Source organism: Capricornis sumatraensis, chromosome 9 (assembly GCF_032405125.1).
Source record: "Capricornis sumatraensis isolate serow.1 chromosome 9, serow.2, whole genome shotgun sequence".
Classification (NCBI taxonomy): Eukaryota; Metazoa; Chordata; class Mammalia; order Artiodactyla; family Bovidae; genus Capricornis; species Capricornis sumatraensis.
Window position 1 is genome coordinate 89,511,045 of NC_091077.1, and position 16,889 is coordinate 89,527,933.

The window sequence follows — 16,889 nt, forward strand, 5'->3', positions numbered from 1 at the left end:
GCTTCCCTGCCCTTCACTATCTCCTGGAGTTTGCTCAAATTCATGTCCATTGAGTTGATGATGCCATCCAACCATCTGATCCTCTGTTCCCTCTTCTCCTCCTGCCCTCAGTCTTTCCCAGCATCAGGGTCTTTTCAAATGAGTCGGCTCTTCACATCAGGTGGCCAGTATTGGATTTTTAGTATCAGTCCTTCCAAGCTGTCTTACATGTGTTGAATGCTGAATTTAGCTGTGCCAGCTGCCTTCTCCAACTTGCTTCTCACGTGCTGCTTGTGACTGTTTTACTAACTCCTTAATTTTCTTGATTTCTTGCATCTTATTTCTTGGATTGTGTTTTAGTTTTATTGTAACATATGTATCATCAAATACATGAGCAGAAAAAGTATGTGCCAGGTAAACTTCTTGAACCTTTGAGCTTAGTGAAACTTCATACATTGGTTCCTGGCTTATAGGAATTTCTAGATTAAAATAATTTCTTCTTAAGAACTTGAAAGGTATTCTCTTTTAGCTTCCAGAGTAGCTAATGAGAAGTTTGAGGAGAAGAAATCATTTGCCTTTAGACTAACTTTCTCATGGCTGTCTCATACATTGCTTAGCAGTTGATGGGTTGGGCCATTTTATTCTGAAGGTTTTTTTTATCTTTTTTTTTTTTTTTTTTGAGCTGGTTTACTTCTCGGGTTTGTGTGGTTTGTGCATTAATTGAGGACTTCTAGTGGAGGTGTCTCGGAGAAGGCAATGGCAAGCCACTCCAGTACTCTTGCCTGGAAAATCCCATGGGTGGAGGAGCCTGGTAGACTGCAGTCCATGGGGCCGCGAAGAGTCAGACACGACTGAGCGACTTCACTTTCACTTTTCACTTTCATGCATTGGAGAAGGAAATGGCAACCCACTCCAGTGTTCTTGCCTGGAGAATCCCAGGGACGGGGGAGCCTGGTGGGCTGCGTCCGTGGGATCGCACAGAGTTGGGCACGACTGAAGTGACTTAGCAGCAGCAGCAATGGAGGTGTCTAGTGAGTGCTCTGTTAAGGGGTATATGATTTGTCAGTATGTAGGGATGACTTTTTGCAATATGTCTATGTACAGGGAGACCTTTTGTCAGTATCCCAAGGCTTTGTCCCTAGTGGTGGGAGATCTGTATTTCATCTTTATTGATATTACTGTTATTCTGTTGTGTCTCCTCATAATGAGTAAATTATTATATGATGCACCCTTCTGTCTATGAGGATAACCCACTTTTTAGAGGACCCTTGAATTTCTCTTCTTGGGATGATGGGTGAACAGAATTCTGTTCCCCCTACCACTGGTGGAATGCTCTTGTGAGATGAATGGCCAGACAGTGGTGGATCTGAATCTGTGAAGTGAAATTGAGCAAGTGGTCAAGCCCGTGGTCCTGGCCCTGTTGAGCAAGAAGTTAAGGCAATTTAGAATACTGCTGCTGCTGTCAAGTTACTCTGTGCAACCCCTTAGATGGCAGCCCACCAGGCTCCTCAGTCCCTGGGATTCTCCAGGCAAGAACACTGGAGTGGGTTGCCATTTCCTTCTCCCATGCATGAAAGTGAAAAGTGAAAATGAAGTCGCTCAGTCATGTCCGACTCTTTGTGACCCCATGGACTACAGCCTACCAGACTCCTCCGTCCATGGGGTTTTCCAGGCAAGAGTACTGGAGTGGGGTGCCAGTGCCTTCTCTGAGAATAATGCTGCCAGAGCACATTTAGAGATATACTTGGAAAATTTTAAAAAGCTTTAAGTTTGGCATTCTGAAAAACATGTCGTAACTTTATTTATTTATGGCTGTGCTGGGTTTTTGTAGCTGTGCATGGGCTTTCCCTGGGTGTTTAGATGGTAAAAGTGTCTGCCTACAATGTGGGAGACCCAGGTTCAATGCCTGGGTTGGGAATATCCCCTAGCGAAGGAAATGGCACCCCACTCCAATACTCTTGCCTGGAAAATCCCATGGACGGAGAAGCTTGATAGGCTACAGTCCATGAGGGTTGCAAAGAGTCGGACACGACTGAGCGACTTCACTGTCACTTTCTGTGGGCTTTCTCTAGTTGCGGTGACGGGGGGCTACTCTGTATTTGCCGTGCACAGACCTCTCGTGGTGGCTTCTCTTGTTACTGAGCACAGGCACACGGGCTTCTGTAGTTGCAGTTCCCTGGCTCTACAGCACAGGCTCAATAGTTGGCGGCACACGGGCTTAGTTGCCCCATGCCATGTGAGATCTTCCCAGGCCAGGGACCGAACCCGTATCCTCTGCACTGGCAGGCGGGTTCTTATCCACTGGACCACCAGGGGCACTTTTTTGCCTTCTCTGCTATTGGTGTCCTTTGGATTCACAGCATTCTCATTAGTAGACGTTGTCTTGGTCAGTTCAGGCTGTTGTAAAGATTGCCACAGACTGGGTCGTGGCTTAAACATCAGACATCAGGTGTGAGATCAGACTCTTGGGGGAGAATCCCCTTCCTGGTGTGCAGAAATGATGTCTTTTTGCTGAGTGCTCACGTGGTACAGAGAGACAGGATCCAAATTCTTTGGTGTTTCTCCTTATAAGGGCACAAACCTCATCATAGGGTTCTACTCTTACAACCTGGTTGCCTCCCAAAGGTCCCATCTTCAAATACTATCATATTGGGCATAAGGGTTTCAACGTATGAATTCTAGGGGTGGGGATATAAGCATTCAATTCATAGCATGTATGTTTAAGGTGTTTTGGTCCCTAGAATCTCAGTATTCAGTTCTCCCTTTGCCTCCGATCTTGGCTAGGTCAAAACTCATATGAGAAAGAAATTACTAAAACAAGTGAAATGAAGGCAGGATTTTACACAGTTGATTTTGCTTTCATGGAGCCCTGGAATTCCTGTAGTAGTTGCAGTGACGTGACCCGAGAATTGATGAACTGATTGATGTGACCCAGGATTGAGAATTGATGATGCAGAGTATTGATTTTGAATTGTATAGAACTTTTCTGTTTTCCATTTCTGATTTGTTTTCTTACGCTGCCTCAAAACCAGTTTTTACTGTGGCTAGGAAGGGTTGAGGGCAGGAGAAGAAGAGGGTGACAGAGGATGAGATGGTTGGATGGCATTACCGACTCAATGGACCTGAGTTTGAGCAAACTCCGGGAGATAGTGAAGCACAGGAAGCCTAGCGTGTTGCAGTCCATGGGGTCGCAAAGAGTTGGATGTGACTAAGCGACTGAAGAACAAGAGACACCCTATGTTTATGCCAGTGTTAGTAACCTTTATATTGAACTTTTAGCCTCTGAAGACATCCAATATCTCTGTCCACATGGCTGCAGAATCCCTATGTAAACAAAACTCTATTAAAAATCTTCAACTGGTCGGAATTACTCTAGTGATTTTATTTCAGCCTTTTATATGAACATGACCAGTGAAAAAGCTGGCTTAAACCTCAACATTCAAAAAACGAAGATCATAGCATCTGGACCTATCACTTCATGGCAAATAGATGGGGAAACAATGGAAACAGTGGCAGACTTTATTTTTTTGGGCTCCAAAATCACTGCAGATGGTGACTGCAGCCATGAAGTTAAAAGACGTTTGCTCTGTGGAAGAAAAGCTATGACAAACCTAGACAGTGTATTACAAAGCAGAGACATTGTTGACAAAGGTCAAAGCTATTATTTTTCCAATAGTCATGTATGGATGTGAGAGTTGGACCATAAAGAAGGCTGAGTGCCGAAGAATTGATGCTTCTGAACTGTGGTGTTGGAGAAGACTCTTGAGAGTCCCTTGGATTGCAAGGAGATCAAACCAGTAAATCCTCAAGGAAATCAGTCCTGAATATTCATTGGAAGGACTGATTCTGAAGCTGAAACTCCAGTACTGTGGCCACCTGATGTGAAGAACTGACTCATTAGAAAAGACCTGGATACTGGGAAAGATTGAAGGCAGGAGGAGAAGGGGATGACAGAGGGTGAGATGGTTGGATGGCATCACTGACTCAGTAGACATGAGTTTGAGCAAGCTCTGGGAGATAGTGAAGGACAGGGAGGCCTGGCATACTGTAGTCCATGGGGTCGCAAAGAGTCAGACATGACTGAGCGACTGAAGAATAAATATGAACATGACAGAGTTTATTTTTGATAACACTCGAAAAGTAAGGAGAAACTTGAAGAATATCTGAATTTTGGTGATCGTGGGTTAGAAATCTGTTTGTACTAATTCCAGGCTCAATTTTTATCTATCTCTATATTCAGTTGAATAAGAAAGGTCTTATAGTGCAGACGGTCATTTTAACACTTTAGGAAGAAAGGGCATTATTAGTCACTGACACAGTTTCTTAAGGTTCAGTACAGCTGTTGGCTCTGGAAGGCCGGTTGGAATTAAAAGGTTGTGTAGTTGGTATAGTACATAATGGATGAGCAACTTTAGAATAGGAGGCATCAGACTCTGCATGGAAATCTGAATGAAACTGAAGAAAGGAGAATCAGAGACATGAGCTTCTTATTCTTTAGTGACCCTCTCAGCTAAATACGTTAGTCTGGGATACAGCTTTTGGCAGGCATGGGGTTACTAATGTGCTGTCCCCCTTGCAAACTGTCTGAAAGCAAAGAACGACTATGAATGGAGTAGTCTGATTTAGCAGATGCTTAAGGAACCCAGACAAAAAAAGGCTTGGAGACTAGGAAGTAAGCCATGGAAAATTAGCATTTTCCTTTTGATCAGTTCATTTCATGGCCTTCTATATCTTCTTTCTTCTTAGTTTTCAAAAATACTATGTTTAGAATTAGTGCTGTAACTGTTTTGATAAATTTAAGTAGAATATGAATCTTCTCCTTTTTGAGAAGATTCGAAGTAAAATATGTTGTTTTCCCCCCCTTGATGTTTTCAACAGTGCTATCAGTTTGACTCTCTGTGAATATATAGGGATGAGAGTGTTCATTCACGAACACGTTCTGACTCACACAGGACCATTATGTTTTCAAGTCTTTGCCTCTAACCAGTATGCACTTTATATGCCATTCAAATATATATTTTTATCTTAAAATTTTTGTGCTCTCTTTAAAGATAAATACATATATATGTATGTATATTATTTTTCTGTAGAAGAATAACAGTTATGTGGTTTTAACTATTTATTTTCACACTTCATTTATTTTATTAAGTAAATGCAGTATCCTGAAGAACTGAATGTTTTATTTTACTTGATTCAGTCTACATACCAATATTTGGCAAAATTAGTTTGATTTCTTTTTTTTCTTTTACTCAAGTGAAGTGAATATTTACCAATTATGGAACTTTTGGCATTCTTCTCCTGTATATGATTTTCAAAGCAAAGTGTGTTACATTTAAATAGCATTTACTTTTGCCCTTAAAACGTACACTGTTCATCAGAAAATGTGAGCTTATGTGCAATATCAGTTTAGTCCTTGTCCACCAGTGGAAAACTCAACTTCAATCACCAGTGTCTACTACTGGTTACATAGTGGCTTTGTAGCCACATTACAAAGCCTAACAGAGGGCCCTGATAAGGGGGAGATCCGTAACGCTCCATTAAGTTTACAGTTGCTTTTTAACCTAAAATCTCTATGCTTTTTGCAATCCTATAATGACTGTCTATTCCTGCAGTCACGTGAACACTGTGAGGATTGATAAGTTGGGTTTTTGAAAGTTGAAGATTTTGATGTATCAGGATTTGTAGAGAGTTCATTTTGTGTTGTAGGGGTAAATCAACACATTTATTGTGTAGCTGCTGTACTTACAGGTCTATGTCATGTTTCAGGAAAATATTGAGAAGGACACAGATCCACGAGAGTTCTGTAGTCCTGTTGGGAAGTAAAAGTCTGGAACATGGGAAATGATGATAAGCAAGCAATATGTGAAATTTAAAGTGAATTTCTAAGTTTAGTGAGGGTAGTAGTAGAAGTTGAGGAAGAGATAGAAGAAAGAGGGCTGGAGAATCCAAGGAAATTTTCCTAGGGGAGAGGGATATTTAACTGGTTTTTAAAGCGAGTGCATTTTGATTTTTGTGATGATGGTTAGAGGCACTTCTACATGAGGAAAAACTTTGAAAGTTACAGTGAAGGTCACGTTCATTAATCACAGGGACACATGATGCATTTCTTTAAACATAAAGACATATTAAGTCACATTTGGAGTTGTGAATGGTCTTCTGATAGTGAATCTTTTCTGGCAGAGAGGAGGAGTGAATGATTTCAGTGGAAGGGAGGAGGGAGGTGTGGGCAACTCGCTGATATTTGGCTTTAAATCAAGGTAGGTGGGTACAGGCAACAAGGAGGAAAAGTGGATGGCAGTACTGGGGAAAATCGTGCAACATGGAGCAGAGATGGTGGTTTCTTTTGTGCACATTCTATCTGTAAGGTGTCTCTGCAACATTTGTGTCATATTCAGTGGCAGTTATAAAGATTTGGAATTTTGAAGGAGAGATCCAGAGATTTTTAGGGCGTGGGTGTGAAATTGTAAGGTAAAGGTCTCAGGAAGAACCCTGGGAATAATCATAATTGAGAAGCAAAAAGAGGTTAAGAGAACAGTGCAGGAGGTTGAGTTAGGATAATGAATGAAGGAGATGGAAGTTGCCAGATTATTGGTGGCCTTTACCCATGCTTGTCTTTTCATTCAATTGAGACTTGAAACATTTTCTTAAAAATTTCTTTTATTTTCATTTTCTATGGTGTTTTTCTGTTTATTACAGTTGGAAGCTGTGGAGTTGGTGAATATAGTTCCCCCAATTCCACCTATAAGTCCTAGATTTGGGGAGATCCAAAATATTTCTTTGGTGGTTACTCCAGACATTGCAAATGGAGAAATTGGCTTTATTAGCAATCTTCCAATCATTTTGCATGAGCCGGAAGATTTTGCTGCTGAAGTGGTAAGTAGACTTTTTCTTATTGATGGGGCATATTGAGTTTGAGAGAGAGACACTTTATTTTGAGGGGGAGTCAGGTTAATATAGAGTTAACAGAACTTGAAAAACTTCACCGTTTATAGCAAGCCTTCAGTTTGTAATTTGACATAAAGTAATTGATGAATGTGTGGTTTTTTTCCATCTTTTTCCATATTCGATAGAATAAAGTTAGAATTAATTGCTCACAGGAAAAGAAGGGTAGTATGATATGAGGCTGTTTTCAGCTAGTGCTTGTGACATTTGATAAAGTAATAGCCCAAAACAATTTTTTTTAAAAAATTTAGCCAAGTCATATGTACCACAAGAATCCTTGACTTTTTCCATTTCCAAGCACTCCTCATGCTTGCCTTGGGCAGGATTGGGATGGCATCCTATGTTTGGTGGTGAAGGTGGTGGTGATAAAGTAGGGGATACCAAATCTTAGGAATTATATATATATATATATATATAGTTTATATATATGAATATTTCTGGATACACACACACACTAAAGCATGTTCACTTATATGGCACCTCTGCCTGCCTGCCACCTGGTGGAATTTCCTGCCAGCTATCTAGAGACCACTCTGACCTTTGACCATGCCATTCCCTGAGCCACAGTCTGTCTCTAAAACCCTCTCAAGTTCTCTCACACTTAGATTTGATTTAAACTGGTTTGTGGTTCAGGTTAGGAATGTGTATAGAGTTGTTTTTGTTACCAAAGCCTCATGTCAAAATATGGTGACCACAACTTCTTTTGTTTGTATATTTGATTCTGTGAATTGGCAGAGAAGCTCAGTTTTTCAAGACGGTTTTGCTATTTTGTATTTTTCATAATACACTGTTTTCTTCTAAAACGTCAAAAGCATTCAGTTTGGTCTGAAAGAATGGTTTGTTCTTACTCATCTATATTCCGAAGCTCTACATGTACCATCCCATATTTTTCCCTGGAGGGAAATGAGCTTCTAGGGAAAGTTTTGGTCTCCCTGAACTTGCATTGTTCCCCTTCTGGGAAACAGCAGAAGTGAGAATTTCCCTTTGTTCTGTTTGTTCTCTTTACAGCCTGGCCACTCCCACTCCCTTGGGGTGATTCAAGGGCCCAGCCCTCAAATTAGGAGAATGGTTAGTGAGGAAAATATCTTCAGTGTTTTTCAAGATGGCCTATGTTAAATGGCAAAGCTCAGAGAATACCTTTTTTATGCACTTAAAAATAACTGCATACCTACTACTGTTAAATATTTGTTCATATTCTTTGCTTGAAAAAAAACTTCATTATGATCTTCAGTGATCCGTTTCTTAGACATTTTGAAAGTGTGCTGTACTCAAATGACACCACCAAATACAATTTGTTTCAGAATTATTATACTAGTTTCCATTTATTTAGTTCATGCTATGGAAAGACACTTTACTCTTCACCAGGACCTGGCAAAATAGGGAGCCTCTAGCTTCATTTCACATGTGGAAATTGAGGTCAGAAAGGTTAAGTAACTTGCCCATGGAAACTCAGAGCCCTGAGTATCAGTATTTGTTTGGTTAGAAGCATTTCTTATTCTTACTTGTATTATTATTTTCTTATTTTTCTTCTATCACTTTAGGATGCATTTGATGTAACTGTGTACTTCCCAGATTTATTCGCAAAAGCTTATTTTTCAGTTTGTATTGTGATATTAATTCTCTTTTCAGAGACCTTCTGGTGGAGATTTGCTTTTTAACTAAATTGTTCTATGTTTTTCATGGTTCTTTGGCTCTTAAAATGAAGCCTTTTTGTTAAGACAAATCTCAGGATAAGCATATTGTTGGGTGGGGGAAATTTAGTAGATAAATTTGACTAGCAAAAACTAATATGAAGTAATTAAATCTTATAATTGTCATGCGTAGAAAAAAGCTTGTTCAATTGTGCTTTTAATAGCATTTTAATTGTTCGCTTCTCTATGCAGAATGCCCGAACATTCATTTAGCATGTGTCTGTACTGACTGAAAGTTTAGGTAGTTTGTGAGCATGTATTTCAGAAGAACTTGTTCTGTTTTCTTCTCTTTATCAGGTATGCATTCCCTTACATCGGGATGGAACTGATGGCCAGGCTACTGTCCACTGGAGTTTGAAGCCCTCTGGCTTTAATTCAAAAGCAGTGACCCTGGACGATATAGGACCCTTTAATGGCTCTGTTGTGTTTTTATCTGGGCAGAGTGACACAACAATCAACATTACTGTCAAAGCTGATGACATACCGGAAATGAATGAGACAGTAACACTTTCTCTAGACAGGTAATAACGCATTGAGGTAGCGTTTAGTGACGTGTATATGTTCATGTTCTCTGAAATAATTTTATTTCTTTTCTTCAGGTAAAGTATGGGGAATAATTCTTTTTCCATGTAAAGTAAAAAGGAAAAACTAAGTAGATAATGCTCTGTTGACCTGACTTCACTGCTGTTTTATGATGGCTTTTGGTTAGTTCATAAATATTAAGATGTAGTGAACTGTTAATGCTGATATTTTTGTGAAGAAACATTGCATCGAGAATTTAAGGTATTAGATACACCTTAAGCATAGCTAATATGTTGCTATATTCAAAAAATAGGCAGCAATAAATGCAGAATGTTAGGTTAGGCAAATAGCTCTGGTGGCTTCATTTTCATAAAGTAAGAGAATTAAAACTTTTTTGAGTGAGTAAAAAGAAAGTGTTAATATTCATATAATGAAATTGTCTTTTTTATATGGAATTTAAATATTAAATAATACTTTTTTTTCCAAAGGATAAAAAAAATAATACACATTTAAGGGGTATTTTTAAGTAATAGTAAGGATTTACTTAACATTTCTCAAGTAAGTGATTTAGATCAAGAAAATACCAGGATCTCTCAAGGAGAATTTTTCAGTAATTCAAGAAATTCCAAAAATAAAAAAATATTTTGCTTAATTGGTTTTAATTGAGTTAAAATTAAAACCAGTTTATCTACCATAGGTCTCTAAATTAAAGTTGATAAATATTAAGAAGGCTAATGTGTGATTTGAGGACTGCAAAATTTTCATTTTAGAAACAATAAAATTCATAGATCAATTCAGTGATTCAATAGGTGTTATTTTGTACTATTTTAATCAGGACTGAAGTAATAATAATCATTTTATGTAACTCTTGATCCTCTCCAAATTTTGCTTTCAGACTCTTATAGTATTGTATAAATACAAACACATTTAATAAACCTTATGAGTAGTTTTTATTTTTATATGAAAGAAAAGAATTCAGAATATAGGGAACTAATCTGTTGAATGTCGGCTGTTCATTTTGTTTGCTTTCATACCACATTGTGTTTCTTTTTTTTTATATAAAAATTAAAACAACAGCAAAATAGGCAAACGAAGAAACCCAAAAAAGCAAAAACCAAATACTGTGCGTGCGTGCGCATACACACACAGACACACACACACACACAGAGTCTAAATACTTACGGTTTTAATAAATATTTTACATTAAATGTTTTGGAATGATATTTCATATGATAAAAAATTAGTGAAATGAAATGTAAACTGAAAATTATTATTTTTTCACTTATATCCTTTTTTTGTTTAAGTTAGATTTGAGTGCTTATGGACTGTCTTAAAAAGAAACTAAAGAAAAATGAACAGCAGTTATAAGCCAAAGAGGCAGTAATCTATAGAGACTTTGTTAATTGATTTGAGAGTTTCAACTCTGACTAAACATGTAGCAAGTTCATAAGTGACTACTCTTCATATTCTTTCAAAATAGTCATTTTTAACCTTATATAAATCTTTGAAATTAACTAAATATAATTTTAAAGTATTTTTTTCTCTGTCTCTTTCCTGTGGGTTAAAGTAGTATGTAAGAAAGTATAAGCCACAGGGTAGAGAATTTCAGAAGTTATTGATTCCTCTCTTTTCAAGTGGAATAAATTAGTTCAAATTCATACTAAATTTTTTTAGCTCAATTAGTAACTAGCACATACTTGTATTATCTACATGTGTGTGAACAAATTACAATTCAGTATTCTGCTAAGACATATTGAAATAAACATGACAGTCAAATCCACAATTTAAAGTAAGATATTTTGTCAAAACCTCCATCTCAATTTGCAAATTTTTAACAAAACTAAAAGAATGAATGAATGCTAGTGTGATTATAGTAAGTTACAGTAAAATATTGCAAGAAAACACTTTATTCTGATATCATTTGTGATTTTCTTTTAATGTAAAATTCAAATGAAAATTTTGTATATTTCTGTTAAATAGAGATAAAAGTTGCCCTAGTACTGAATGATTTATGATGCTTTTAATACCATACTAATTAAAAATATTTTTAAGTTCTCTCCAGATCAGAAACAACTTTATCATGCCAGTTAATTTCAGGAAAATTTGCAACATATGTAGAATATATAACTCCTTATTTATGGTATTATTTGACTTGAAAAGTGAAACACCAGGGACTAAACATTCTGACATGTTTCTCAAGGCTGTTTTAAAATGCAGCACATTGGAAATCTGAAAAAGTGTTTATATTTCCTGATAGAAAGTTATATTTAAGTAATATTTGTCATAATTAGAAGATACAGTGATATCTTTTGCTTTCTTAAGTATATTCCTGTGCAAACGATGAAAGGTATGTATTTCTCTGCTGATAAGAGTTTTTATTCTTTCCAAGAATAACTGGCTTCAGATCTGAGGATGTGGGTTTTTTATTGTTTTTTTTTCGAAACCTAATTAAAACTACTAAGTAATTATAAGTCAGGCTGAATGAAATTTGCTCAGCTGCTGGGGTTTTGTGAGCACACACAGTGCTTGGTAGGCTCTAGTGCCTTGGAGCGGGCCTGGAAAGGAATGTCTTCAATGGGTCTTGACATGCTGGCTGGCCGTGGGGTCATCTTCCCTAAGTGGGAACTGCCGAACCTCTTGCTAGCATTTGTGAATAGCAAAGAACCCAGTGTACGGAGTTCCCTTCAAGTGAATATGACCAGCTCGTGTGAGGGGGCGGGGGCAGAAAAGAAAGGCTTTCTTGAGCTTATTTTTACCCTGCCATTCCCATTTCTAGCAGCATTAGTGAAGTTTGGCAAATACTGTCTCTGTCTCCCTTCCCCCCTCCCCCACCCCACACACACTTTCTTCTGTGTTGGCAGGGTAGAAACCGAAAGGTTTGTCGTGTATTTTGGGTAAGTGTACCGAAGAATGTCTGGTTTGGGGTGACTCAACACTTTGCTTTTGCATGCCAGTGTTTGGGACAAGGCTTCAGTTCTGCATGACTGCCAGCCCTGGGAAAGTCTGCTTGGCCACCTGCTTGCGCATGCTTTGTGTGTCCATTTATCTTCTAATGCTAAGCTTATCTGAAGGTTGTTTTGTTTTTTTTTTCTGTATTAAGAGTTTTAAAATTGTGAATAATATTAAGATAGCTGATAAAAATTTTGAGAATTTATATAATTACATATTTTGAAGAACTTAAAAATTTTAGCTTTTCTGATAGTGTATGTATAACCAAGAAAACAATTAAGTGTCCTTTGCTTGTGCAGTTCTTACTTAACATCTTTTATGAATCTTGTGGTTGTTTCACAAAGAATTCAGAAACAGAGCGCTCATTTCTTCCATTGATTTTTGAGTGCGTATCAGCAGTTTCTTGCCTGCATTCTCTTAGTTGTTGTGTAAAGAACTTTTTAAAACTTTGCCTTTTTTCCAAAAGGGTAGCATTTTTAAAGAAAGCTTAAAAACAAATTCATTTGTTTAATGTTTAGAATGGATTTTTATATTCACATTCCGATCCTGTTTTTGTCTCAGCTTGGACATAGGAAGTTTTAATTAATAAAAATATTGTCATAAATGAAATATGGGCAAATTTACTATGAAAATCATATTAATAATAGAAAAAGCCTAACTGTCTTATTATTTTGATTATAGCTTCTGTGGGCACTAGTATGCTAGGTATTGGTTGGCAGATTTCCAAAAACTGGGGACGCATGTTAATTCAGATTCTCTGTTACACAGGAAGTGTGCTGTTCTTTCTACATATTAATTGTGGCTGCATTGTAATTTTGAGGTTTGATCAGGGTACTTTTTGATTCAATAGAACGTGACATTTGGAAAGGTTTAGAAGAGCTTGCGGGATTGAGAATTCTCAGAGTATGCTGGCTTTTAAACCCTCAGAGCTTTACAGTTCTAGTCCCTTTGATCATTTTAATTATAGGCTGAACATAAAAACCAGAAATAAAAAAAGCATCTTGTTTTAATATGTTCGTTTGAGATTTGTATAGGAATTGCTCTAGCATATCGTATATTTCACATCCATTCCATTCCATTTTTTCATGATGTCCTACTTTTTCTTTTATTATAAAAGAAATATTATCTATTTATATTTATTAGTTATAATATTTCTTTTATAATAGAAAAAGCATAAGGTTAAAGTCAGGGTGAACAGAATCATACTGAAGGTCATGAAATATTTCTAAAATCTAACCACAACTTTATTTTTGGTCAGTGTGTCTTGCTTTAGTCCAAGCAGTTATCCAATTTGTATTCAATTAATATAATCTTATGTAATGAGTTTTTAAAAAACAAATTCAAGTGTATGTAAAATTTAAGCAATTTTATTTAAATTACTTTAAAACTATGTATTACAAGTTAAATTTCTCTAAAACTGGAAACAGGTCTATAAATTTGATACTACTTTATAAAATATATTTAAAGTTTCAATTACTGTATTTTTAGTATACATATGCAGTGTTTGTTTTCAATCAAATATAAAAGATATAATGAACTCAGAAAGAAAATTTCTCCCAGAAGTGTTATCAGTGACACTGTTTTGATCTTACGTGATTTTAATATACTTAAATTCAGTTTAAGTTTTAACTTCTAATAACCTTCATATCCATTATCTGAAAGTGTTATAAATATTGTAAGTAAGACTTCAAATTCAGAAGTAGGTCTATAGGTAGTAGATACCTTTTCTCCCACTGTTTTCTCCAGGGTCAGTGTGGAAAACCAAGTGCTGAAATCTGGATATACGAGCCGTGACCTAATTATTTTGGAAAATGATGATCCTGGGGGAGTTTTTGAATTTTCTCCTGCTTCCAGAGGACCCTATATTATAAAAGTAAGTATGAAAGAGACTTCAATCTGCTCTGTACTCACAACCTCAGAAGAGCAATTTCAAAGGATTTGAACTTCTGTTGACTTTTTTCCCTATCCTTTATATGGTACTTTACTGGCAAAAACATAGTCATCATCATTATTATTGGTATAATCATATAGATAACATGTAATTAGGATTCTATTACATTCTAGTCACTGTTCTAAGCAGTCTGTGCTATATTTCAGTGTGAAAGAAACACATTGGCACTTCTAGCTGAGCCTCATACAAATTGCTTAGACTTGTGATGCAAACCTGTTCAGTCTGAATTCAGAGTGTGGGATTATTTTTTTTAATACAGTTTTGAAACAGTACTTTCCATTTACAGTTATTGCAAAATCTTGGCTATATTCCCCAAGCTGTACAGTTTGTCCTTAAGCCTCTCTTATAGCCAGTAGTTTGTACCTCCTGTCCGACCCCTCTGTTGCCCCCACGCCACTGGTAACTGCTAGTTCTCTGTATATGAGCCTGCTTCTTTTTTGTTATATTCACTAGTTTGTTGTATTTTTAGATTCCACATTGAAGTGATATCGTACATTATTTGTCTTTCTCTGTCTGACTTCACTTAGCATGATGCCCTCCAAGCCCATTCATGTTGTGTGTTAGTTGCTCAGTTGTGTCCCACTCTTTGTGACCCCATGGACTGTAGCCTGCCAGGCTCCTCTGTCCTTGGGATTTTCCAGGCAAGAATACTGGAGTGGGTTGCCATTCCCTTCTCCAGGGGATCTTCTCGACCCAGGGATCGAACCTGGGTCTCCTGCGTTGCAGGCAGATTCTTTACCATCTGAGCCACCAGGGAAGCCATTTGGCAAATGGCAAAATTTCTTTCTTTGTGATGACTGAGTAGTATTCCATTCACACACACCCCCACACACCCACACACCCACACCCACATCTTTACTATTCATCTGTTGATGGACACTTATGTTGCTCTTTTATCTTAGCAATTATAAATAATGCTTCCATGAACACTGGCGTGCATATATCTTTTTGAATTTTGTGAATTTTTTTTTTTTTTAAGGAAGGAGAATCTATAGAGCTCCACATCATCCGACATAGGGGAGCACTGGTTAAGCAGTTTCTACACTACCGAATAGAGCCAAGAGATAGCAATGAATTCTATGGCAACACAGGAGTACTGGAATTTAAACCTGGGGAAAGGGAGATCGTAATCACCTTGCTGACAAGATTGGATGGGATACCAGAGGTATGGGATTTTAGTTTTTTCTTGTGCCTTTGTGGAAAGTTGATAATATCTAGTATGTTATGAATATAAATAGTTTGAATGTTGGCAAGGAAATATAGGAAAGGAGGCAGGCAAGAAAAGATAAAGAGAAGTACTTATGTCTGGAAACTAAGAAACAAGCTTCAAAAGCAAAGTAAAAGTCATACCAATTTGAATTGTCCATTCTTACATAAAATGATAGCCCAATCTGAAACTTATGAGTTTTTGTCTCCTTTTAGCTTTATATATGTTAAACATTGTTTTATATAATATGTGTTGACTGAACTTTCAGGATGTGGTTTCAAACTGAAGAAATTTTTCTGTAAAATTACTCTTTTAAAGAAAATAAATTTAAGTTTTAAATATATTAAGAGAACCAGATATTGTTCCATTATGTATGTACATCATTGCATATGTAACTTTTAAATTAATTTAATTTTATTAGTTTAAATGAGTGGAACATCAGTGATAAGATCCAATCTCCTTACTGTTTTAATGTAGTAACATGATTTGCCTTTTCCATTTTTGGGTAATGTGTATTTATACCTGATATCTCTCTTAATTGATGGAAAAATGTTAAAAATTAAAAAAAATCAGCTTTGTTTTTTTCAGAGTGCATCATTGTGAAAAATTGATGGCATTAACATTCTTGAATATATATTTTTATTTGCTCTGAGAATTTCAACTTTTTATATTTCCTAATTTGACACGCTCACTTTAGTTGGATGAACATTATTGGGTGGTCCTTACCAGCCATGGTGAACGGGAAAGCAAGTTGGGAAGTGCTACAATTGTCAACATAACGATTCTAAAAAATGATGATCCTCATGGGATTATAGAATTTGTTTCTGATGATCTAATTGTTACGATAAATGAAAGTAAAGGAGAAAATACCTATAGTGGTAATGTATTCTACTTCTTATATTCCATTACTCTTTACTGAAGAAAAAATTTGGTGTTTTTAAATTTATTTCCTTAGTATATAGTTATTTTTAGTTGTCCAATTGCTTTAAATTACACATGGTGTAGAAATTAGTGTTTTAAAAATCATATTTAAGATTGTAATTTTTATTCCTTATATAATATTATGACGATGGTGGCTCAGATGGTGAAGAATCTGCCTGCAGTGCAGGAGACCTGGGTTCAGTCCCTGGGTTGGGAAGATCTGCTGGAGAAAGGAATGGGTACTCACTCCAGTATTCTTGCCTGGAGAATTCCATGGACAGAGGAGCCTGGTGGGCTACAGTCCATGGGGTCACAAAGAGTCAGATACGATTGAGTGGCTAACACATACATTACAATTATATTTTGATTTCCATTAACCATATGCAGTAGAACTCAAGCATTTAAAAGAATGAGTTGAGTCAAATAGGAAAAGCTCTGAAACTGAGCGTTACATCTGGGGAACTCTTGCAGTGGCATGAAATGAGACGTAGTTTATCTCTAGAGCCATGTCTGTCTGGATAAGAAAATCGCTTCTGAGTGTGCAACTTTCTGTGTCTTTAGCAGATACCCTTATGGGACTTTGTGATAGATATACCCTGTGCTGAGTGACTTTTAATATCTCAGACTGTGGTAGCAAAGATTGAGTCCATTTATTTTATCAATTGTATGGCTATAGAGGAAAGACTGGGTTAATTTATATATACCTTGAGGCTGGGCTAAGCAAATA

The 16,889-nt window shown here is 36.8% G+C and overlaps 1 protein-coding gene across 1 annotated transcript in view; it reads left to right on the forward strand.

Annotated features, from left to right (window-relative positions):
- Positions 1 to 16,889, forward strand: part of ADGRV1 (adhesion G protein-coupled receptor V1) — a 537,422-nt gene that overhangs the window by 29,043 nt on the left and 491,490 nt on the right. The window contains exons 10-14 of the mRNA XM_068981126.1: positions 6,676 to 6,852; positions 8,910 to 9,133; positions 13,830 to 13,956; positions 15,014 to 15,199; positions 15,939 to 16,119. Of these exons, the coding sequence (XP_068837227.1) occupies positions 6,676 to 6,852; positions 8,910 to 9,133; positions 13,830 to 13,956; positions 15,014 to 15,199; positions 15,939 to 16,119 (895 nt within the window). The remainder of the gene's footprint in view (positions 1 to 6,675; positions 6,853 to 8,909; positions 9,134 to 13,829; positions 13,957 to 15,013; positions 15,200 to 15,938; positions 16,120 to 16,889) is intronic.